The sequence below is a fragment of the Terrapene carolina genome, unplaced genomic scaffold, assembly GCF_002925995.2.
Source record: "Terrapene carolina triunguis isolate 2854851 unplaced genomic scaffold, T_m_triunguis-2.0 Scaffold67, whole genome shotgun sequence".
NCBI classification, from domain to species: Eukaryota; Metazoa; Chordata; order Testudines; family Emydidae; genus Terrapene; species Terrapene triunguis.
This window is the reverse complement of record NW_020664418.1, coordinates 48241483-48267053: the sequence shown is the minus strand read 5'-3', so window position 1 is coordinate 48267053 and position 25571 is coordinate 48241483. Positions and strand designations below refer to the sequence as shown.

At 40.3% G+C, this 25571-nt stretch overlaps 1 protein-coding gene across 1 annotated transcript in view; it reads right to left on the bottom strand.

Moving 5' to 3' along the window:
* Nucleotides 1-25571, bottom strand: part of IQCH (IQ motif containing H) — a 111235-nt gene that overhangs the window by 47613 nt on the left and 38051 nt on the right. The window contains exons 11-14 of the mRNA XM_026648387.1: nt 25195-25278; nt 20856-21031; nt 17862-18134; nt 12541-12732 (exon numbers count right to left, since the gene is read on the bottom strand). Of these exons, the coding sequence (XP_026504172.1) occupies nt 12541-12732; nt 17862-18134; nt 20856-21031; nt 25195-25278 (725 nt within the window). The remainder of the gene's footprint in view (nt 1-12540; nt 12733-17861; nt 18135-20855; nt 21032-25194; nt 25279-25571) is intronic.

The following is a 25571-nucleotide window of genomic DNA, read 5'->3' as shown; positions in this document are numbered from 1 at the left end:
AAGAGAGATCCCTTCTATTTCCTCTGAATGATACTAAACCAGTAACGGCAGCAAGCTACAGAGACCTCTTTTTTTGGTAGATTTCACCTTGGAAAACAAAATTTGGGAGGAAATTAAATATAAAACCACTATATCCAGTGCCACCCAAAATCCGACAGAAAGAGGAGCTTAGAGGCAAAGTGATATTATCAAATAGTCATGCAGATATATACTCAGCACAAATGTAATTTAATTGCGATTATGACAATTTTATACAATGGATTTTTTTTTTAACCAATGTGACTGGAGGATTTCTATTTTGTGCTTAAAGAGATGCACACGTGTAAGTATTTTGCAAGACAGGGTCCTAATTTCCCAAATAAATAATTTCCACAATAAACGCATTTCTCCATCGAAGGTTGGAGTATTACTATGTATTCTTAATAGTATTTTCCCCAACAAAGGTTTTCTTTTTAAAAAATAAAATAAATGTTTGAAGTCAATGTGGAACCACTCACAAGCAAAGTGTTTGCAGGATCAGAGCCTTAGACAGTAATTCCTATGAGAGTAGCATCTGAGTGCACACTTTTGGTATATCAGACCCCCGTGAATAAATGCTCAGTTCATGCCCCCTCAAGATCACTAGATTTTCCAAGTTTAAAAAAAAAAAATTTTTTTTAACTCTACATAATTTGCTTTATTTCATCGGCCATTCTCTTTGGCTGCTTCCACAGGGGAAAAAAAAACTATGTGAATTTTAAAAGTGTGATTAAAAAAAAATAAAATACCACAAAGTACGGATAATCTCGGTAAATTGACAAGAACTCCATGTAAACTGCAGAGCTGTTTTTCAAAACAGCCTACAGAGCAGTATGATAAAAACGATGTCGTGTTTCACAAGTGACACACGGTTGAACTTCTTTTAGTCTCAGACTTGTCTTTTTGGATTTTAGCAAAACAAACATTTTTAAAATAATCCAAACAGGCATTTTATTGCATGTGATAACACTAACGATTTTCAGATTTCTTTACTGCTCTTGCTTTATCCTCTCCTTCCACACTGTTATTGCTAAAAACTGGCAGTTAAATTCAATTGATTCAAAATATTCTAGATCCATATGGCCTAAAACCCTGGAGCTGAAGTTCTGATATTGCCTCACTGCTGTTTTCTAGCATTTGCCTCTACTCCAGTCCCCAGATGGTGGAAGTAACATTTAAACCTCCTTCTCTCTGCCTTGTACAATAGACCTTGGCACCATTTCAACTGTTTACTCCGGTAATTAACAGCACTGATACCACAACAATTACAACTCCTACAATCTTAACACAATAATGCTATGAATTAGTGAGAGCTAATGGCTGGAAGGTATAGTGGTTCCAGACTGCGAGATCTGTGCATTTTTAGAATAAAATAAAAGGTACAAACAGCACGCTTGCGGTAGACAATGATTACCTAGTAATTAGTTTACACAAAGCTTCCTATTTAATGGCAAAACACTGTAATTAACGTGTGACAGAAAATCAAAGGGTACTTTGTAAGCATATGAAAAATTAACACTGCAGGCCTATAGCTTTATGTACTGATTAGAAGCATATTAAATCAATAGGACATACAAACCAACAGCTTGCATATCTGATTATTGTAGGTCCTAGGAATGGATATCATGGTTTTAATTTAACCAAAGGATACAATTATCATGCTTTGTTATTTACTTAGGATTTAAGAATCACCTGAAACATAACTCCAGCAGCTACATAAATATAATAATTGACTGAATGAGAACACTGCAGATCGTTCTCAGATATAATAAATATGTAAACTACTCAAGATAGTCTGTTGATGGAGCACTGGCTATATTCGTTAGGGAGGAAACAACCCTGAACTGCACAGTTTGAAGCTAGCAGGGATCTGTTCCTTTAGCCAAGATAATTTTTACCATCCTACCGTACACCACATTAAATTAAAAGAAATTTTAAAAGCCTGTCACACCTTTCAAAATATTGTATGTGGATTTTCTGTGCAACTGTCTGTGTTTCTGGCCTCCTTCAGGCTAGAAAAATGATCACACCAAAAACTGCATGTGAAATCAATAAAATCAGCAGGAAAGACCGCTTGTTTAAAGAATTTTCTCCACAGACCTTATGTATGTCAGCAAACACAACTCAACTGTTTGTGAACCCCAGCAATCTCTGTAACATTTCTGGAACCAAACTATGTTAGAATCTGTTACTGCATGTGATTAACAAATGTTGTGATAAGAATAAATATGAGTTTTAGGAAGTAGAAAGTACACATTCAGCAACTTTAATGTGTGCAAGAGAATAACAGAGCTTAGTTATAAAGCATGATGTTATGCCACTGAAGTTAAGGCTTTGGCAGTATTGTAGTTATATTTTGGGTTGGTTGATAAATACATGCTGCTTATTTTGATGTCCTTACTTTTGGAAAGATGCAAAGGGTGATGAAAATTGTTCATAAGGCTTATTTTCCTTATGGAACCCTAGGCAAAAAGTTATACACCTCTTTACTACTATTCCTGATTTTCTGATAATCTCTGAATTTATTTAATTCTTTTTTTAAGGAATTTTTGAAAACTGATCAATAATGTTAAATGTTAAGGCAACAGTTGGCTATTTCTGGCATCTGAAACAGGGATTTTCCAATGGTGATCAATCTCAAATCCTAACACGAGCGTTAAAATATTTAGTCAATACTGATGGAAATTTGAGTTTTCTTTGCTTTATCTGCCTCTGAAAAGGTTTTAAATCTCGATCACTAATTTTAGTGAGTTAACCAGGACCTAGATGTCTTTGTTTGGTGTTCTGGTCCATGACTAGGGCTCCTAGGTGCAGCAGTAATACAAATAATAATGACAAAATTACAGTGATATAGTTAGAAACAGCGATTTAAAAAACTGTAAAACTGAAATAAAACGATACATTGTGTGTTAAACAGCTTTTTTCTTTCAACAACAGATGTACGATTTAGAGCTTTCTAATGGCTCGGTTGCTACTGGCCAATTTGTAATGTTGAACCTTCTCTTCCTCTGCTGCCACATTCAGTTTGCTTTTCTCTATGCCACCTTCACTTCTCTCCTTTTCTACATCTCCTGCACTCATCCCTTTCTCTGTCCCCAATCTAGGGTTCCTTATCTTTAAAACTTTCTGTCACCTTACGCCCCTTAAACTCAGTTCAAATCTGTGGTCATTGTGGCGGATATGGAGCTGTGATGCAACAATCTATGAATAGTGAAATGTAATCTTGTTATTGAGATAGACTTATACTGGGGTAATGGAATGTTTACCATATACCTTTATTGCTTTTAGTTCAATGGGTGCTGTTGGAGAACAAACAGAAGGGCAAGTCTGTTATTGTCCCCAGAGGGAACAGAACTGAAGTCACTAAAGATAAACCAGACCTGCTGAGGTAATGATGGTTGATCATAGGGGACTGAAGCCCAGGGCCTGACATGGGGGAAATTGTGTGATTCTACCCCTAGAGAGAGGTGTTGGCTTGAGAGGAGGTGCACTCAAAGAAACCAGGAGGGGGCAGAGGTGCAGTTCGCTGGTAACTGTGACAGCCATTTGGTATTTTCTGTATGTTTGTCAGACCACAGCCCTTCAAGTGACACCTTTGCAGGACACCATTCCCTAGTCTGTGTGCTTTTTGGAGTGAGAATCCTGAGTGGGCAGGCTCCAGAACACCCTGCTTCCTACCTCATCTTAGAGGCTGTTTCACTTCTCTCCCCAAACAGCAGTCAGAGACTCAGCCGGTCTAATTAACCAAAGATTTATTAAGATGAGAGAGAAGATCACTAAGATCAAATACTGTGCATTTCTAGAGAATGCCTTTTTCTCCATTCGGAGCCTTCCAACAGGCCAGCCTGACAACAACAACAGCCTTTTGGTTTTGGTATCTTGCAGAGCCTAGTGCAGTGTTTCCCAAACGAGGGACGCTGCTTGTTTAGGGAAAGCCCCTGGCGGGCTGGGCTGGTTTGTTTACCTGCAGTGTCCGCAGGTTCGGCCGATCCCGGCTCCCACTAGCCACAGTTCGCTGCTCCAGGCCAGTGGGAGCTGCTGGAAAGGACAGCCAGTTCGTCCCTCGGCCCGCGTCACTTCCAGCAGCTCCCATTGGCCTGGAGCAGCGAACCGCGGTCAGCTCCCATTGGCCGGACCTGCGGACGAGGCAGGTAAACAAACTGGCCCGGCCCGACAGGGGCTTTCCCTAAACAAGCGGCGTCCCAAGTTTGGGAAACACTGGCCTAGTGGATTGCCAACTTCTGACACCAGTCAGAACACTCTCCCAGGGGATCTGGGGGTTTACTAGGTTCTGCAGAAGAACCCCACTGCTGCACTCCTGTTTTGGCTAACAACACTGGATTCCCTTCTGGTGAGCCCAGGGCCGGCCCACAACATTTTGGCACCTGAGGCGGGGAGCTCAAATGACACCCCCATGCCCCCTCGCTTGGGCCAAAACTTTGAAAGTTCTCAATTCTGCCTTCTTCCTGTCCTACTCCTCTCATGGTACTGCTCTGCTACCTACCCCAATAAAGGAGAACTAACAACTTAAAATGCCTTTTTCGAAAATTTTAAGTAACACAACTTTCAAATGCCTGAACAGCAAATGTAACTTTTCTTGTCTGCATAGTAAACACTGGCATTTTTATCTGTTTGATAAAACAAAGTGGTGCTTTCCGTGCCTTCTTGGTTGCAAAGATTTGAACTGCTTCCTGAAGGTCCACAGTCTGGGCCAGCTCATGCTCTATTGAGATGGTTGCAAGGCCGACCAGCCTCTCCTGTGTCAGTGTGGAGCGTAGATGTGTTTTTATTAACTTCAGCTTGGAGAAGCTGCATTCTCCACTGGCAACTGTTACAGGAAGTGTTAGAATTATGCACAGAGCAACAAAAGCATTTGGAAAGAGGGTGGTCATCTTATTTGTGCACATATGTTCCAGAAGAGCCTTTGGAGTTGATCCTGCAGAAATGTATCTTGAAAGGGCTTTCAGTTCAACACCTAAATCACTCACATCAATATCGCACATGTCATCATGTGTTAACACTGTCTCTAATGCCCTGCATTGCTGGTGCAGGTCTTCTTCAGGTATAGTGAGGAGTTTTGGAATATCATACAACATCTCAAATATACTGCTGTGTTCCTTGAGCTGCATGAAACGTTCTTCAACTGACTGTATTGCACAATCTAGCACCTGGTTAAAGAATTCAACTTTGAATTGTTGTTTGGGGTCTCTTATGGGATTATCCCATGTCTCGTAATCAAAATATCTTCTTTTTCGGTGACTCTTGTATTCTTGAATGGGTGGGAAAATAGCTTCAGTGTGAACTTCCTCTGCCAACTTCTGTGCACTCTTCAGAACGTTTTGAAATCCCTCATCTGACCAGTAAGACTGTAGGTATGACTTTGCTTTGTCCAGTTGTTCCATTGCTCCAGACATATCAAGGTCAACACCTTGGAGTCTCTTGCTTATAACATTTATTCCAAACAGTATGTCATGCCACAACACTAAGCCACACAGAAATTTGAAGTTGTGTGTGTTTCTGGTGATTCCATTTCCCTCTGCCACTGTTCTCCCATGAACAGTTCCTGTCATAGCATTATCCTCCATAATGGCAACTATGGCATCATCTATCTTCCCAATTTGGTGTTTGATAGGCTTTATCACCTCTACTCGACTTTCCCTTCATGTGGCACTCAGTGGTTTCAGTGTCAGAGAGGATGTTCCCAGATGTTGCTTCAAAATTTGCCGTCGATGCAGAGAAAAATACATAGATGCTTTGAATTATATTAAAAAATTCAGCAGCCTCACTAGAAGCTGAAGCTGCATCACTGACCACCAAGTTCAATGAATGAGAACTGCATGGAACAAAAAAAGCTCGAGGGTTTAACTCTTGGATCCGTGTCTGCACTTCCTCTGTTCTCTCCCCTCATGTTGATGCCATTATCATAGCCCTGCCTCTCATGTCAGCTATCGCAATTCCCGTATCTTCCAGCTTTTTAAGAAGCACATTTGTCATACCAGCTCCTGTAGTATCATCAATGTCAATAAATTCTAGAAAATGCTCTCTGACAGTCACCATTGCAGGGACATTTTCACTAGGTTCTGTTGTTGTTACAAAACGCACCATTAAAGTCATTTGTTCTGTATGGCTGATGTCAGGTGTGCAGTCCAGAATAACAGAGTAATATCTTGCTGACTTCAGATCTGCCACAATCTTCTGTTTGACTTTTGTTGCCAGTAACTGTATGATCTCATTTTGAATTGTTTTCCCAAGGTAGTGGTGTGTGTACATTTCTTGGGTGGTGACTCTTCTTAGATGCTCCTGGAGTACAGCATCAAGCTCAGCCATCAGCTCCACAATTTTAAAGAAGTTTCCATTGTTTGGCACATACAGCTGATCTGAAGTGCCACGCAGTGTTAGGTTTTGGGTAGCAAGCATTCTCACAATGGCAATGAGTCTTTTCAGAACATTTGGCCAGTAAAGAGACTCTGATGCAATCTTCTCTTGATGCTGATCATCTATGGTGGCCTTTAACCTTAGTCTCATCTCAAGCTCTTTCCACCTATGGAATGCTCTCTGGTGATTTGCTGCCTTCTCATGGCACGCCAGATTTCTAGCCAGATTTTTCCAGTCCTTTGTTCCTGTAGGACCCAATGTGGCTGGAACATTAGACTGGATGAGTTTGCAACAAAAACAGTATGCAGCATTCTGGGTTGTTGAGTACATAAGCCATGGCCTCTCCACTTTGTCACCATTGGGGATTTCACACCAGTAATGTGTTGGATGGAAACATCTATTTTCATTGTCTTTGGGGAACATGAAGTTTTTCACTTGCTGTGGCCCATGCAGTACAAGGAAGTCCCTCAGGCTACTGCTCAAGTGGGTCCGCAGTCGTGGATCATCTAGACTTAAGGAACTAAACTCAGCAGCAGCTGTTTCTTGCGCCTCCACCATACTCCTCTCTGATCTACACTTTTCTTCAGGAATGTGCATGGTTACATCCATTTGAGATGGAGATATGGATGATGCAGTAGCTGCCAGATCACTTGCACTCTGACTAACTGGAAGATCAGGCATCTCCTCACCACTCACATCCTCACTGGGGCTGGAAGGCTCACCGTGAACATTTGTGTCTATGTATCTCAGGAGAGCTCCTTCCTGCTTAGACAGAAAAAGCTTCCTTTGCTTTCTTTCTTTTTCTGAATGCTGCCCCAGAGGGGTGTTTTCTTCTTTCACTCATGACTGCTGTTCTGTGCCAGCGATAGTGGCTCTCAACACTCAATTGAAGGGGACAAATAAGCAGGCTGATAGCAGGGCCTGAGTGAGGGAAGATATCAGTGTCTTAAGGGCCTAACTGGCTCCTACTACTTCAGTTGACTGCCTGTTCTTCTCAAGTGGGTTCAGGGAAGCAGCAGAAACAGGAAGCTTCCTGAGAAGCTAGTGTTAATCAGTCCAGGTTCCTGGGGGTGCTAGAGAGGTACGTAAGAGGCTCCTCCTCCTCTCTCCCTGCAGCTCCTGCTGCTTTCTGTTATTCCCTCTCTCCTTTTCTCCTGCCTGCCTGTTATGTGTCTTGTGCTCTCCTTCCTCCAGCACAGCACTCCACCATCTCTGTGCATCTAGAGCAGAGAGAATACATATGCACCAGCAGCAGACACAATTTTCTACACGCTGGGTCCTAGTAGCACCCCCCCACAGTCTGGCACCTGAGCGACCGCCTCAGTTCGCCTCATGGTAAGGCCAGCCCAGGGTGAACCACATCAAGTGCCTCAGCTGGAGAAGTCAGGGAAGCACGAAAGTTTCCCTACCTTCTCCTGCAGCATTGAGCTGCTCTGAGCGCCCTCACCTGGCCACCTCTGCTCCTTGCAGTCTCTACTGTGTAACAGCTGTCACCAACTCCAGCCAACCATTTTCAACTCATTTTCTAATGAGTGCTCTGTGTTCCATTGAAGACATAAATGTAAGAAGTTAGCTCTAGAGAAGTGATAAAACATAGACTCCCAAATACAAATTTGACAAAGGGGTGGTTTTCAGTGTTCACAGAACAGTAACACTGAAGCTAGTGGCAGAATTATACAGAGCCTTCCAGGGGGAGCTCCTCATTAAACAGATCAAGCTCTGGTTATGGAACGTGTTCATTTTCACGTAAATTCTGGGCTATAAACTGTACTTTGCAGGGTAAAACAAATGCAAATATAATTGCAGTGTTTCTCGTGCACCTCTGTAACAGTGGGAGCAGTGGAGAGGGTGAATTTCAAATCCACAGAAAGTTTTTGGACGCAAAAAAGTAAACAAACTTATTGCAGCCCTCCTCTGTGTACAGACTATGAAAGTCTCATGTTTTCAGTTACCAGAAGAAGTAACTAAGACAGACAGGAGGTTAGTGATTTATTTTTATCCCTTTAAAAATAATGGCATATGATGGTGGAAAAAACGACAGTAAATATGGGTAGGATTTTCAAAAGTGCCTAAGAGTGTTAGACCCTAACTCGCATTGACTTTTAATGGGAATTAGACATCTAACTTCTATGGTGCTTTGGAAAATCCATTACTAAATACTATTACAGTAGTATCACCACATGCAAAACAAATCCTCGTCAATAACACTTACTACATTCTCTATTGCTAGTGGAGTTGCCAAAACTTTCAGGCCAATCCTTCAATGGGAATAGGCACAGGCTCTTGGTTATAAATGGACTCTTACTCTACTGTTTGAAGACGATACCTAAATAAGGGTGGAAAGTGATAGTGTACAGGTAGAAAAGGATCCCAGGTAGGACACATGTTTGACATAGATAAGCTTTGCAGATTTTAGCTAGATAACGTTTTGCTTTTCCCCAGAGTCGTTTACATTGCAAAATACAAAACTGGAAAATGCCACTGAAGTGCTGAGGCTTTTCAGCACTATCTGATCATACAAGGGTCAGACACTGATACCCTTGCTCACACTGAGTAGTGCCTTGCTCCATAAGTTGGTCCACTGCAGTCAATGTTAACATACTCCTCAGATTTCACCCCAATTGCAGCTGCAAAGTAATCTCTCAGATAACTCAGACTCTACATTAATTTAACAGGATAAAATACATCACTAATCTTGTCATGCATTTTAGTTTGCCCAATGTTATGCTTGAAATGAGGACTCTAAAATCACCCTGTTTTAGATGGAATAGATTCTTATACAGTTCAAACTCACAAACTACATTATTTTTAATCTGTTGCCTACTACATACCAATGAGAAAAATCTTGGTATCGTGTCATAAACTGCTATGCAAATGATGCTATTTGTAAGTATTAACATAATTTAGTGCTTACAGTCATATTCTCATTTCTAATAATTCTACCAGAATGGAGAGTCTTTTCTCTATACTCTTAGCCTGCAGGATAGTCTTTCATCAAGAAGCTGAATTTTTTAATAACCTGCCAACATATGTTTTGTATGTGGCAGCCTAGGCCAATGACACAATGTCTTCATTATCGAAAGAAACAGGTCTACATACTGCAATTGGACATTAAAGCATGCCTGTGCCCATAAACTAATGCTTTGATGTCTAAATGTGTATCATTACGATGGTACTCTGTAACAAAGGATAATTTTAATCCTCTGCTCTCAATGGTAATACATAGTGGAGACTGCAGTTCATTATATATAAGAAAGGTCGCCATGCTTACAAAAAAGAGCTCAACTCAGAAGGCAGAAAATGTCAACTCTCATTTCTGGACAAGATGCTCTAAATGGCAATGTGTTTTGTTCTTTCACCTACGCTCCCTGAAATACTGGCCTGGATTTAGAGAAGTTTTCCTGCTGACACGCTTGTCGAAAATCATATCAAGTGTACCATTCCTTATATATGTTTTTCAACTTCTGGTAAGCATTTATGTTGTAGGAGTTTTTAAGGGGCATGTTCTTGTCTGTGTCTGAGCTCCACCTAAATGCAGTGGAAGTGGGGGAACCATAAGGAAACCAGTTACAACTCCCTGTTTCTGAGCCATCGGGCCCTGAGGGAGGTTAAAATGGCACGAGAACAGCTCTGACTTAAGCCACTGGTGCAAGGACTCTCAAGGAACTTACACCAGTGGAGGAGCAGATGTAGTACAGCTGTGCTCTGCAGTGCCTTCTTCCCCTCCCACATGGGCAGCTGGCACAGAAGGTCGGTATGCTACCTCTGACAGCGTTATGCAAGCAGAGAGCTCCCTGGCACAGGCAATATTCTCCACTGGCCATCTCTGGCAGTTTTAAGTCCACTTTGCACTGGTCATGCTTATGCAGAGCAAGGGAGCCTTAGAGGACTGGAGAATCTAGCCCTTAATGTTTGCACAGAAAGTTTCATATGACAAAGCGCTATTGTAATTATTAAAATTCAAAATAAGTGTAACCAGCACAATTTGAAATATATTATACTATGCAATTCAATCAAAGGTTACACTTTCTAAAACTATTCTTGATTGAATTAAAAAAGCTGAACTGCCGTAAATATTTCTTTATTTAAAATAGGACGATGGGGCATATTCTTCCCTGATACAACTCTTCTGAATTTAATGGGAATAAATTTGGCACTACAGACTTAAATTTCAAATACTTATTTAAATATTCACAGACCTTTAACTAAAATTAATCTAATTTGCATCAGAATTCAAATTCTGAATGAACCAGATCCAATGAATTCAGTCCAACAATTTGTAAAGAACAAACCTGCACATTGACTAAAAGGTACACAAATGAAAGCTGGAAGGTCATAACGTTTACATCATTTTGTTTGGGTATTTGTGGCTGTCCATCATTTTTGTAGCCACCCAAACTTTCTGCAAATCAGAATCCACTGCCCCGGCTATCTACTGAATTCAGCACATCAATAGATGACGACAGAGTATGATCAGAAAAGTGAAGTTTTAACAACAGAAATTCCCTTTATTTTGTGTCCACCCCCATAGTTATTGAGCTAAGGATTTTATTTGCTGCTCTCTTCAGTTTCTGCTTACCTGTCTGATTTAAATCATGTTTTCTTACAATAGTTTAGTGAACTTCCCCGCTTGCCATTAAACACAATGGACCAAATTAATCCGTGCTGATACTTCCTCTTCACTTTTATGCTTTAAGTCAATAGAGTTACATCAGAGATGAATCTGGCCCAAACAACTGTTCACTCAAGCAAGTCTTCAGTGGAGAGAAATTTATAATACTAGGAGCTGGATTAATTTCCAGAAGGCAACAACAGAATTAAAAACCTTTGCAACACCTGATTTATGCACAAGCCAGGGCGAGTAATACATGCTCTGTTAGAACACACTACTTGCAGCATAGCAACACCCACCAGCATACAGACAAGTAACACTGAAGCATGGTGACATTTGCTCATGTTCATGTTTAGGAATGTAAAGCCAGGTGGTTTTTCTACTAGATAAAACAGATACACACTTCTGATCAGAGATACTGATCACCCATAGACATCCAAAACTCCCACTGAAGTCAATTGTAAATACTCAGCACCACTGAAAATCAAACCTCAGTATAAGAGGTTCTAGTGTTCATCCTGTTGATCTAGGACACCTATTTATAAATGATTTACATAAATAACACTCTTTGGTTTAACACTCTGCCCTGCTGAGTGACATTGGGCAAGTCGTTTAACCATCCTGTGCCTCAGTTTCCCCATCCGTAAAATGGGGATAATGATGCTACCTCCTTTGTAAAGTGCATTGAGGTCTAGGGATGAAAAGTGCTATAGAAGAGAAGGTACTACTATTATTATTATTATATGTGAATAAAATGTTATAAAACTTGCTATCCAAATAATTCCACAAGATAAAGTTCAATTTCTTGTAAAGCTGAGGTCTTAATTTAAGAGGCCAGAGCAAGACAGGGGAATGTCCACAGGAGCTGGGTACACATTAATCCAGCAAATCCCCTCAGCCACCTCCGCCTGCAGAACTCCTTTGGAAACTCCAGAGGGAGCTACATTTTCCCCCACCAAGCAAAAATTCCATGGAAGGGGGGTACACGACAATGTGCTTGCTTTAGGGCACGTCTTCACTACCCATCGATCTATCGGGGATCGATTTATCGCGTCTAGTGTAGACGCGATAAAATCGATCCCCGATCGCTCTGCTGTCGACTCCGGAACTCCACCGTGGCGAGAAGCGGAAGCGGAGTCGACGGGGGAGCGGCAGCGGTTGACTCGCCGCCATCCTCACAGCCAGGTAAGTCGACCTAAAATACGCAACTTCAGCTACGCTATTCGCGTAGCTGAAGTTGCGTATCTTAGGTCGACACCACCCTCCCCCCCGTAGTGTAGACCTAGCCTTAGTGAGCATGACCCACTCCCTACAAAAACAACAAGGAATCTGGTGGCACCTTAAAGACTAACAGATTTATTTGGGCATAAGCTTTCGTGGGTAAAATCCCACTTCTTCAGATGCATCTTGTTGTTTTTGTAGATACAGACTAACACGGCTACCCCCTGATACTTCACTCCCTACAGACGTACTCAGCCTAAAACATTACAAACAGTCCCAGAGAATAAGATACCTTTAGCTTCTCACTAACTTACGTGTGCCCATTTCTTCCTCCACATCTCAGTGTTGTATCTCTGACATTCCTTCTGGGCCCAATGGTAGCATTTCAGGTGCCTGGCAATGTCACAATATGCGGTGCCGTTTCCTCCAAATTCATTGTCCACTTTAAACAACCAACGTCTCACTCTCAGGTTATCTATGATCAGCTGACTCAGAACTTCAAGCATCTATGGATGAAACAGTGGCATAAAGACAAAGGGAATGGCTTATTTAAAATTTGTTTTATAACAGACTTATAATTAGGGTTTCTAGTTTCAGGTTCAAACCAGTTTTACCAATATTCACCAATCCTCCTTCCTCCCAAAAAAGCAGAGATACTGGTGATTAGTAGTTTGGATGCTTATGTAAAGCTCACTCGAACCCTTTTTGTTCAGGATCCAATGGCCACAATTCTGCAATTGGATCCACCTGAACATGCAGACCCACAGAAAGGTCCATGGGGCTCTGTGCCAGTGCAGAGTCTGCCTACGTGGAGCTCATTGCTGGACCGGGGCTATTAGTTTTGAATGTTCAGTACTTCTCAGGATGTGTCTCAGAATGGGTAGCTGATGGCAGCACTAGACTATTTTCAAAATCCTCTCTTTAAAACCTTCTTACAGTCAGATTCTAATCCCAGGCAAACATCTGTGACATGTTCTTGCTGCAGAGTGAATTATATGGTTATAAATTTATGAAGGGTTTACAAGATAGGCTTTATTAAAGTGATTCTAATTATTTATCTATATGCATACCCAGTTTTAAATGGCTTTCTTGTAAAACTAGCTGGTGAGCAGAATATAATTAGCCGTTTAGAAACAGGAAATGCCATTGGACCCTGGAAAAGTGTTATACAGATCTTGTGCTGCATTGACGAGAAGGTATTTTTACATGGTAATCCTTTGGACTCCTAGTTGTATATATTTTTTGGACTTCGACCACAAACAGAATTATCATCTGTTTGCTCCAAATCCTATTATTTGTTGCTTTCGAGAACCCTATAAATGAGTTTCTGTTGATGACTCCCCTACAGTAATGAAAACGATCAATAGTATTGTTAAGACTGTACCAATGGAAAGAATTATGTGCTATCTTTAAGTGAAAATTGAACTGTGCTTTAACATAGTGTCACCTTTCTTTTATTATTTAACCTAAGATGTCAATATTTCATAGGAGCAAACAACAGCAGGAGAACTTCTGAAATGTTGCAGCATGGATCAAAAGAGGAACTAATAAGCACGTGGGGGTGTTGGGTAGGAAATTTTTATAAATGAATTACTTAATAAATTGAACTAATTTAGAAGTCTAATGTATTGTTTTTCACATAATTGAACATATATTTGTTTATTTTATCAACTGTATGGAAGTTGTAATATATTTGTTTAGCTGCTATTATTTTCAGTGTTAAAGGTATTTGTAAAAAGAAAAGGAATGCAAAAAGCCTTTTGCTAGCCAGCACGAATGCCTAAGAATGATAACATCCTCACTATTTTCAGGTTTATGATGCACATCAGTAAAAAGAGAGAAGCTATTGATTACTGCCATCCACAAATACAACATGCTGACATTACCAGCTGGATGAATGCTGCAAATTTCAAAACACAGTAGAAACAAGATGATTTTCCTGATGAGGTGAAGTATTTTCTTCCAGAATCTAATGAACACTCAAAGCTACCCCAAAATTCATCCAAATTCCATGAAAAAAAAAAATCAACAATGATACTGAAGGAAGTGTGCAGTCAGAAATCAGAAAATTTTATAAAAGGATCTATGGCTAAGCATGCTGCTGTTAAAGGGACACCACTAACTTGAAATCTAGTCAATTTAAAAAATGAGGTACAGTATGCGCAATTTCAGGTACCCCACCTACTGTTAAGACATCCCACAGGATTCTGTAGTTTCATAATCACATTTTCCTCTTGCAAAAATGTTTTCTTCTTCCTAATCACAGATTCACAGATTTTAATTTGTTTGCCTGTTGCTGTGTGAAAAACCCATGTGAACAAGGGAAACTAGCTGACTATTGCATAAAAGAGATAAAATTTGCATACTTCTTTGTTAGTTGATACGATAGTATCATATCAGGAATATTCACAAGGCCTAATAGCCAGGCAGGAAACTGTTCTGCGGTCTGGTATCTTTCGAAGGAGGTGACTCCAAAGTTTAGATGGAATTATGGTTTTGTTTCAGGGGTATTTGGATCCAGGATGTCCATTTGGAACAGGGCAGATTGGAAAAATATAAAAAAGGCGCATTAACTATTTTGAGCATCAGCGGACACCGTTTCTAAACCCATAATTCGTGGCTACTGGGGAATGATAAATGGTGTACATATACATGACAATACTAAGCTGTTTAACCAAACACAAGTAAAAATTAATTAATTCATCACAGAAAACAATGAAAAAGCGAGGGAAAATCATATAGGTAGAGAAATAATTTGCACTGCTTATGGGAGATATGTGTTAACTACTATAACTATTTCATTAGGGAATATTGAAAAAGGGAAATTGCCTAATCTTATTAATGATGAGCAATTAGCCAAATGGTATTATCGTCAGTGTACAACAGAGATTGTAGTGTATTGGCAACAATCATAATTCCATTTAGCACAATTCATAATTTGGGGTCAGTGACACTGCCTCTTAATCAAGGTACATGTTATTCAAACAATTGTGCTCAGTGGTGGGTTCCATGTCTATTCCTTTTAAAGAAATGATAATGGATCCTGACACTGTAATATTTGATCAATTGGCTTCTGGCCATTCAGCAGGTTATCTGGAAGACAGCATCTTCAAGGAATGCTTAGGTCTACCTCAGCTTCTGTGTATCACTCAGCAACACAAATCTGGAGGGCACTGCACACATCTTGTTGTTCCACTAAAGGATATTGATAGGTGTGCCGATGTGATGTTTTTGACATCACAATTCCATTGCATAGCCACGCTGGTCTGTACCAGTTTATTGAGTCGGAAAAGCTAGCCGCTTCTGTCTCCTGCCTTGTGATGCTCACCAAATGGTGATGACCAGCAGCAAGGGTGACCTGTAATATGGATGGGCAGTACTGTGGGGTAACTAATTACAAAACATTTCTGTATGAAGACCTCATTTGTAATGTCACTACTTCAAATTTCTGCTTTATTTCTCATGAATGTAGCATTATAGGTCACACTAATTATGCCTGTTCCAGTCTTTCAAAATGAATCCATGATTCAAAGTAAGCCCCAGCACCAGGATGAAATTAAAGAAATATATACCAGTTTTAAACATACATATTGAACCACTAACTTTAAATTTAAAAACATTACTGGACTGAAAAGACACTCAGACTATCCAGATTATCAATGACATGCGCAAAGCAGAACAAGCACCTCAACTAGATAAATTATCCATGATGGTGGAAATAATAATTTCCCACACCTGGATAGAAGTTGCACTTAAAGCTTTTGGTTGTATTACAGGGAGTGTTAGTTTTAATTGTATTAATTACGTGCTGTCGCTTATGCAGTTTATACTTATACTGCTAAAACAGTATACAACTCCCATGAATGCCCTCACCTCTGCTTCATATATTAATTTGGAAAAGGTGTCATCCTGATACAATTACCAAAGCCACAAGTGGGGACCTGTTTGCCAATACATATAAGTTAGATGGAGCATACACCATGGTAATACGTATTATGCGCGTGGTGTTATTATGGTATATTGAAGATAAGTTGGGTAATCACGCTGAATTGTACTACACCTACTCTTGCTCTCTTATGCTAAGTATCCCACAATACCTTGTAACAGTACAACTCAGCATTTGGCACAGGGAGACAGGGAACAAGATATATAAGTGTTCTACCCCGGTACAGGTAGGGAGTGCCTCCATGGCCCAACTAGTTTGGAATGCTGTATTCGAAGACCCAAGAGGGATGCACCATGGAACCAGAAAAATAAGTTGAAATTGGTGGGTGGAATCTTAGAGGACATGTAGAGGGTTTTAGCTTATAAACAACCCCATTAAAATAGAGGTATTTTTAGAGGTGTATTTTTGGGAAGCAAACCTTCTGTGGAAGGTGAACTGAACACACTGCGAGAACCCACTTCCTGGAAGGACTGGTGACGTATTAGCTCTTTATTTCCTATACCATACTGTTTGTCTATAGACAACAAACTGGCTGAGCTTGGTTATTTGGCCTCTTGAACATTTTTAATATCGAACTGCAAGGGCAGTCAAAACCAGCTGGCTATACATATAAATCAACAAAAGAGAATCTAACCGATGGTGAGCAGGAAGATCTTTCTATGAGCAGCCACAGAGTAGAGACTGAATTGCTCTCACCTCACAGCTAGATGAGGACCCATCAGAAGCAAAATGATGCTAGGAAGCCAGAGCACAGATACAGAAGGGAGAGGATAAAAGGGGGGTCAGTGAGAGGAACAAGATTTTCAACACAATTTGAAGCCAGGTTCTGTACCTCTCCTGACCAAAGGAATTCCCGTTGGATACTGTTTATGAAGGAGGAGCCAAGGACTCCCACTCTCAATTACGTCTTGTTGGCAGGAGTTTCTTGTAACCAAAGATATGATTATTGTTTGTTTTGTGGTAGTACCTAGAGGCCCATATCAGGCACCAGGCTGGGTGCTGAACAAATACATCATCAGAGACAGTTTCTCCCCGGAAGAGCTTACAAGCTAATTTGAGACAGGATGCAAAAAGTTAGTGCTCCATAACACAGGAGAGAGGAAAAAGGAAGATAATGAAAACAAAACCAGGTTGTATATAGGTTAGCTGCTGCATAATTTGTAGCACCACAACTAGATAAATTCAGCAAAAAGTAACAATGTACTGAGGCACACCAAGAAAAATTTGCAGTTACCAGTTATCCTGCCAGTGAGTCCAGAATAAATACATACAAAGTGACCACATTATATAAAATCCTTTTTTCCTCTATTACTGTTGTTAAAGCCGCCCCATACGCAGATGATTGATGTACTGAGTTTGGCAAAACTTTTATGCTTTGTCATGGCAATAAGTGAAAATGGAAATGAATTCATACACTAAACAGAGGGAAAAATTCAGGCAGCAGATCTGCCGAGTGGATCTCAATTTGGATGATCGCCTTTTCCTAAACAAATGGAACCTCCCTTAACATAAATGCTTCACTTCACAGTAAGGTTCTAATCAATGCAACAACAGACATTAGATTTTTTTTTTATGCAAGGCAACAAAGTTTGCCCCCTACCTAGTCACAATATGCGTCCATATGTTGACATGCCAATTAAAATGTTCTTTTGCCAACAGACACAAGTTCCCAAACCGCTTCCCGCTTACCTGTCGATGGTTATAGATGTCATATTCTCCCGGAGGTACTGGCACACAAGCACTAGCAAAGATTCTTTTACTTCCGGACTTAGTTCTATAAAGATGAGCTACTTCTGGCTCAGAGCCCAATATGGGCACATTTAACATGTCAGCCACTGCTAAATCATCTTTGTGAGGAAGTCCACCAATGATGTAGGCTTCTTTGCCTTGGATGAGATTTTTTATTCTTTTGATTGTCTTGGGACTGTACTTCAGCTGAGTGGCCAGGCACATGTGATGGCTCTGTATAAAGATAACATTATTCTTGTTAAAAGGTGTTCTTTTCTATTCCATGAACCTAATTTATAATGTTGCACACAATAAATACATTATTAATAGCAGGCTGGGTTATGACCTATCCTGTAGCTTAGCCGTTTAAATTGATAAAAGCTGTTGGGGTGAGGCTCCATAATCGTTCACATCTTTAGTGTGTTGGAAATGGGCTCACTGGGAATAGAACTAATTACTACACATCTGTATTTATTTGATCCACGCGGAATTATCCTTCTGTCAGTCGGCAAAGATGCTGGTGGCCTTTGGATAATAGTGATTCATCTCTGCAACACTTCTGGCATGGTTTAACTCTAAAGCGTCTGCAAAATCAATACAAAAAATGAAGAAAAACCCCTATAGCAGAGAATATATTTCCCCATACAGTGCAGCAGCATTTTAAATGATTCTCTGAGAATAAAACATTTTGATTTAGCAAACCTTTCATTGATCACATTAAATTACAGGGGATATACATTTCCATTATGCAGTAGTTTTAATGGCTACAGTCAATTTGACTGCAGAGGAGGAAGCATAGATTTTTTTAAAAAAGAACAAGGGTTTCAGTTTTTCATTTCTTTTTAAAAATAAAATGTCTATCTCTGGACAGGCTGTTCATGAGAGACATCACATCATGCAAAATTAAACTAAGAACATCAATCATGGAAGGCTGAGTCTCAGGAATATTTGCTACAATAAATCCCATGCATCCATTGCAAATTACGCAATGTATAAGTTACTTCACTGGAAATATCAAGGCACATTCAGAAAGTGAGTAAGAAAGTGATGGATGCCGTGCATAGAATAGTGTTACAGACATTTAGCAGGTCAGAGATTGCTACTACACAAGAATGAAGATAACATTCTAGAACCATATGGGAAGGAAGTTTTCTTTACAATGAGATTTCATCCACCAGTTTAGGACCCAGTTTTGGAAAGCATTCCTATTTCTTCAACACATGTTTAAATACTCTCCTTAATAGGGGTGGACTTAAGCGTATGTTTAAGTGTTTTCCTGAACGGGGACCTTAAGGGCTGTTTTCATTCAAAGTTCTGCAGGCTCCATGACCAGAGAGAAAAGTATAAATCTTGGACCTGGTGTCTGGGTTGGGAGCATGGTGGAGGTACCATGCTCACCCCCGAGAAAGGATGCCTCATGTCGCTCAACAGTAAAGTCCCTAGCCTAATGGGGAAACAGTGCGGAGCGCCAAAGAGTGTCCAAGGCTCTCTGTGAAGTTGATGGACATGATTTGGAGAGGTGTGATCCTTAAAGTTCCAGCAGGAGAAGCGAGGGTCTTGGGAGGCATAATCAAAGGGAGAGTAGCTAACAAACCTATGTCCCTGAGTTTCCTTTCTTTATTCAGCTTTAAAGCACACTCTTGAAGTTTTTTTAAGTGATATTTTTATTTTCTCCCCTGAGCAGTAGCATGGAAGCAGGACAGAAGGGCCAGCCTGACTGACCCAGGTTCAATTTCCAGTCCCGGTCACTTGCTCCCTGGGGCCAGGAGTGGTGATGCAGGGAAGAGAATTGCTGTGGGTCTCTCAATAATAGCTTCTACAGTTAATTAAGGAATGAAGGCAACAGGGTGTAAAATCTAGTTCATTCTGCCTCAGACAGTGATGTGATAGCCATGACCCAAAGTGCTGAGGGGGAGAAGATATAAAAGCAGGGGGATGTGGGGAATCCTCAGAATTCCAAAAGTGATTCCCCAAAGCGTCATGCCAGCAACCAGGGATTGCCAGAGCACAAGGCTGTTGGAACCACACACCCTTCTTTCCCGGGCCGTGTCCGCCATGCAGAGAGTTGGGACCAGAGGTGGCCCAGCACCGGTTATGCAGTTATCACCACCCAGTAATTTCCCCTACACCACAATCCCCAGGTGGCAGGTTAAATCAGTATTAAGGTTGCTATGTGCTGCCAGAGCTGGGACCTGGCTCCTTAGTTACCATCCATACTTAGGTACTTTGAGGATACTTCTAGGTAAATTTTAGTACAAAGAGAAAGGACATTATCTCCTGAACTGAAAGAAAGGTGCATCAAACAAACCTATAAAGGTCTAATCCAGTACTGCTTACGTAAGCAAACTGCTCACTAAACTCACAACTACTGAAGTCACTGCTGTTTTGCCTCAGCAAGAGTGCTGCAGTAGGCTGAGCGCTGCTGTCCCTTCAGTAGGTTTGAGTCTCTTTTCGGACGATGTTCCATTGTTTGGTCTTAAAATTGGCATAACAAGTTCAAAGCTAATATTACTACAAAACCTACATTAAACACATTTAACATTCCACACTCTTTACAAAAAAAAAAGTTCTAAATTGGATTTCACTGCAATAAATACTCTTGAGGAATGAATACATGAATGGCTGTTCAGCTATAAGGAGCTAAAGTTTGAATAACAGAAATGTTTTTATTGCTACGCTTTCCTTAGCGTTATAAATCTACCAAGTTCTAAGTCCCAGACAAAGACTGAGAATGGACACTGGGCTACAGACAATGGGGATAGGACTACCTCAACTAAGTCTATAAAACTAAACTGGGATATTTATTTCCAGCAGTCTAACTAGTAGTCTAATCAGGAAAGCTCTTAAACTTGCAATAATATTTCACTGATGGGTACCAGAGCGTTACACGTTATAAAATTTCCAATTTAATTTTACTGCATCCCTCAAGCTGTAGTAATTAGAAGACAAACTCACTGGGAAGCTGTTTATAGCTTCAGGGGTGAGAATTTTGAACCTGTCCTGCAGGTCACCCATGTCCTCAGGGTTCCCAGATCTAACAGCTGCCTGCAGACCCAGGAGTTTATTGTAATACTGCAGTAACTCCTCACTCAGATGAAGGGGGCAGATGTAGATGACGTCAACGTTGGCATCTAAAACAAATGGGCACAATGTTCATTATCCGTAGAAAGGTAAACTCCATTGTGAACTGATATGTGATGATTCCTGACCATTTGCTAACAAACAGCTTCCTTAAAAGCATACTGGAAATAAAATGAGCTTTGTAATTCACAAACCTTACTGGTTTAACTGCTTTTCTGTGCTTCAGCATTTCTCTGAAGACAGGTCAGCAACCCAAAGAAATAGCTAGCTTTCAGAATTAAGTTTGCAGAACACATTTGGGGGAGAATTTCCAAAGCGTTTCAGGAGGATTGAGCAGCACAACTCATATTAACATCTATGGGGATTTTTTAATGGAGATCTCCCATCTCCTAGAACTGGAAGGGACCTTGAAAGGTCATTGAGTCCAGCCCCCTGCCTTCACTAGCAGGACCAAGTACTGATTTTGCCCCAGATCCCTAAGTGGCCCCCTCAAGGATTGAACTCACAACCCTGGGTTTAGCAGGCCAATGCTCAAACCACTGAGCTATCCCTCCCCCCCGCACTACTTTAAACATGTGTCCCATTAAACTTCAGTAAATTATAAAGCTGAGCTATTAGTTCTAGGAAGCTGATGAAACTGCAGTTTCATACTCTGCTTGGATTTTGCATGGCCTGGTCTTATTCTTGCCCCATCCACGTAAATGCTCACAGTAGGCAGGGCCGTCCCTAGAGGGGTACAGGGCCCGGGGAGGAAGTGACGAATCTGTCACTTCCGGGACTGACCCATCACTTCCAGGACTGACCGCGCCGGCCAATCACACCGGCTTGCAGGGCTCCCCCAAAGCGCGGAGCAGTCACCCCGATTAGCCGTACCAAAGGGACGGCTCTAGGGTGACCAGATGTCCCGATTTTATAGGGACAGTCCCGATTTTTGGGTCTTTTCCTTATACAGGCTCCTATTACCTCCCACCCCCTGTCCCATTTTTCACCTTTGCTGTCTGGTCACCCTAGACGTCTCTGACAGTAGGATGGCATTATTAACTTCTGCAAAACAAACGGGTGTGCAGATTGGCCTGTTAAATACCAAATCTGAGTTCACGCATATAAAACAAGTTGGTCTGAAAGACTGCATGTGCAAACACTTAGGTGTGAAAAACTGCCACACAACTGTAGATGCCACTTTGGAAAATTTGACCCCGTGTGTTTTTTTCTAAAACATTAATATTAGACATTGATGAGTTAACAGGCCTCATAACATCAACACTGTGTGCTGCTTTGAAATCTACAAATGAAAAATAGCACTACCAAGGTCTGATCCAACTCCCACTGAAGTCAATTGTCTTGTCTTCCCTGGGAGTTGGATTGAGCCCTAAAAGTGCCAACAATGATTATTATTACATCAAGATGAAATTTAAGAAGGTGCAGCAACCAAATCTAGGGGAAAAGGTGGTAAGAAGGAAAACCTCATTTGATAAAGGACTTGGAATAAGATATTCCACTCATTTACTTTGCTGTGGTGCGCTACTGCAGGAAAACAACACATGCTAAAAAAATACATATCTAGTACTCAACTGGTGTACCAAAAAATGACACGAGCCGAGGAGCTAGCCCGTTGTCTAAGCTCTGAGTGTGCACATAAAAAGAATGCATAAAATTCATTACCACATAATTTCAAAAAGTAATTACAATGAAGAGAACAGTCCATTTGGCCTTTGGTCAATATTCAATATCACTTTCAGTCACTCTTGACAATTTACCAACCTGGGCAGACAAACTGCTCACCCACCCTGGCTGTGACAATGAAAAAGCTAATGATATTGCAATACTCTGTCAAAAAGTTACTTGCCCAGGGTAAAGTGAGTAAGCAGAATTTTGCAAGGCTGATCTAAAGACTGCTAGGACTACCCCAGCAACAGCTATCAAGATCTCATTTAGACATAAGCTGAAATGCATAAGGAGACTGTAGCTAATATCTGATTATATTAGTGTAAAGAAACATTCTTGATACTCTAAAGAAACCATTAAACCAATGTTGCAAGAATCTGTGCTCTTCTGTTGGGCACAAATTAAGCATCTGATATATGGTTATCTATAAACTCTATGTGTTTTACCCCTTTTTTTCAGTTTCTGCTTATTTTCATTCTCAGACACCCAAATAAGTCTTTTCCTGTGCTAAGTACTAACATTTATCTAATCTAGTATTTAAGGTGGAGTGGATGAGTTCTGTGGGTTAAACACATTTTTAAAAAGTATTTGGTCCTTTTCTACACTACAGTTTAAAATTTCGTTACTTGCTGAAGAATGATTGCAAACTGTAGTGAAAACAAGGCCAATGAAATGGCCCCACCCAAAATCCTGGCCAACTGGAAACCACGGCTGGGAAAATATTTATTTACTGATAGACTCTACAATATGGTGCAACTCACTGAAAAGGACAGGTGGCTTCTGGAGTTAGATTGTAATCTTATAAACTCCCATGCAAATGAATAGGGCGTAACTGTGGAAAACTCACTTCTCTGGTTTTGAGAGACCCTCCCATTTTGCAGAAGTAAGCACTAAGGCCCTAATCCGACAGACACTTGCACATAACTTTGTGCATGTGAGTAGCCCACTGAATCCCATGGGAGTACTTATGTATTAAAGTTACTCCAGTGCCCAAGTGTTTGTCGGATCAGAGCTGATATCTGAACACAGCAGATCAGATGAATTTTTGGACACCAGTTGCAATGTCCTATTTCTGTCTAATGGCTCCATTCCCCAAGTCCTTGCCAATGTGAAACTGTTCACATGAAAAAGGGCTGCAGGATTGGGCCTTATCTTAATTTAAATTTATGATTCTATATAAATGATTTTAATAAGTAAGAATTAAACAGGTTTCGAATAGGATTAGATTTGAAGGGAATACTGTGAACTTGATTTTTTTTAAATTGATTAATATTAAAAGAAAAAAAGAGTTTTTTGATAAAGCACCCTTTAATAGTATGTTCTGCACCTTTGGGTTTTTTTTAAATATGTTAAAAATATTTAGGATTTTTTCTGCTCCCCTGTTTATGTTTAGAAGGGTCTTTTGGGGGATAAACGGGGCACTGAGCAATGTCATTCAACATGCTCAAGACCACCCCCATTGGCCCCCTCCCCTTTCCCTCTGCTGCCTATTCACTTTCAACCTCAGCTTTGCTGCTGCTGTTTCTGGTAAACAAGTTCATGCAGACCACATAGTGCACACAAAGTGCTGTCAAATGCACAAAGTAAATAAATGGGGAAAAAGAGAAAAAACATTAAAAATCTCTCTAATCTCCTTCAGTTGTAATCTTAGGGTTTATTTCTAGGTTATTTATTGCTAGGATCAAAATTCTCCGATGGAAATGCAATTTTCATGTTCATAGATATGAAGGTGAGAAGAAACCATTCGATCATTAAGACTGACTCCTATACAATGCATTGATCTTCTTCCTTTTCTAACAAACAATGTAGATGTAACAAATCTATCTTTTAAAAAAACTCCAAAAAATAAAAACCAACTGTACTATGGAAAAACAACATGAGTGCCTAGATAATATATAAAGGCAATTACATTATTATTTTAGGCTACTGTAAATTTCTGGATCTAACATTTTTGTTACAAAGTTACTAAATGGCATTTATGAAATAATAATGACACTGAAATATATATGAATCATGTAAAGTATGTCATTCCAGGGAGCCAAGAAAGTTGGTCATTGACAAATTAATATTCTTCATTGCTTTGTTTAAAGGAGAACTGTCATGCTGGGAAAAACTTTCAAATATATGTTTCTTGTCTTATTTGCTAATTAAAAAAATTGGTTTAAATAAAGGCTTACTCTTTCCCATCATATCTTCTCTCCTAACGTGATCCTGAATGCATAATTGGCACCACCGAATTATAAGTCAGATTCTGTGGAGTGCGGAGCACCCTTGTCTGCCAAGAAATGCTCAGCACCATACAGAATCAGATCATCTTACTTCACTGCAGATTCAAAAATAACGAGTATGTTCCTCTTATGAACATCTCACAGAGCAGTAAATGGCATAAAGGACCGATCAAGTACTGAAAAGTGCTTTTGGGTTTAAACGCTCTCTGCATTCAAGATTACTACGGCAAAGAACTCTCCCTCATCCATGCTCTTTCCCTTAAAAATGGGAGACAAACAACAACAACAAAGATGTAGGCAGCTGACTGCACTTACTATACCTAGTATGTCACACAGCCTCCCCATCTGCAAATTCTGCTGAAGAGCAAAATCAGGAGCAGCCTCACGAATGCACTGGGAATACCCTAAAAAGAAAATGAGGTACCAACATCTATTAATAAAACCCCTCATCTCATGTATATTTCAAAGAGATCCGAGTTTAGATAAGCCAATTACATTTTTCCTTTGAAAGTCATTATTTAAAAATATATTTTAATAGTTATTCTACCGCTAAGAATTAATTCCTTATTTATTTTAAATAAATAGTACGAAATACAAACGCAGAGCACAATTCTGCTCCTATTCAAGTCAAAAACAAAACTGCAGCTGATATAACTGAGAGGAGAATTAGGCCAATAAAATGCATGCCAAGAAGCTG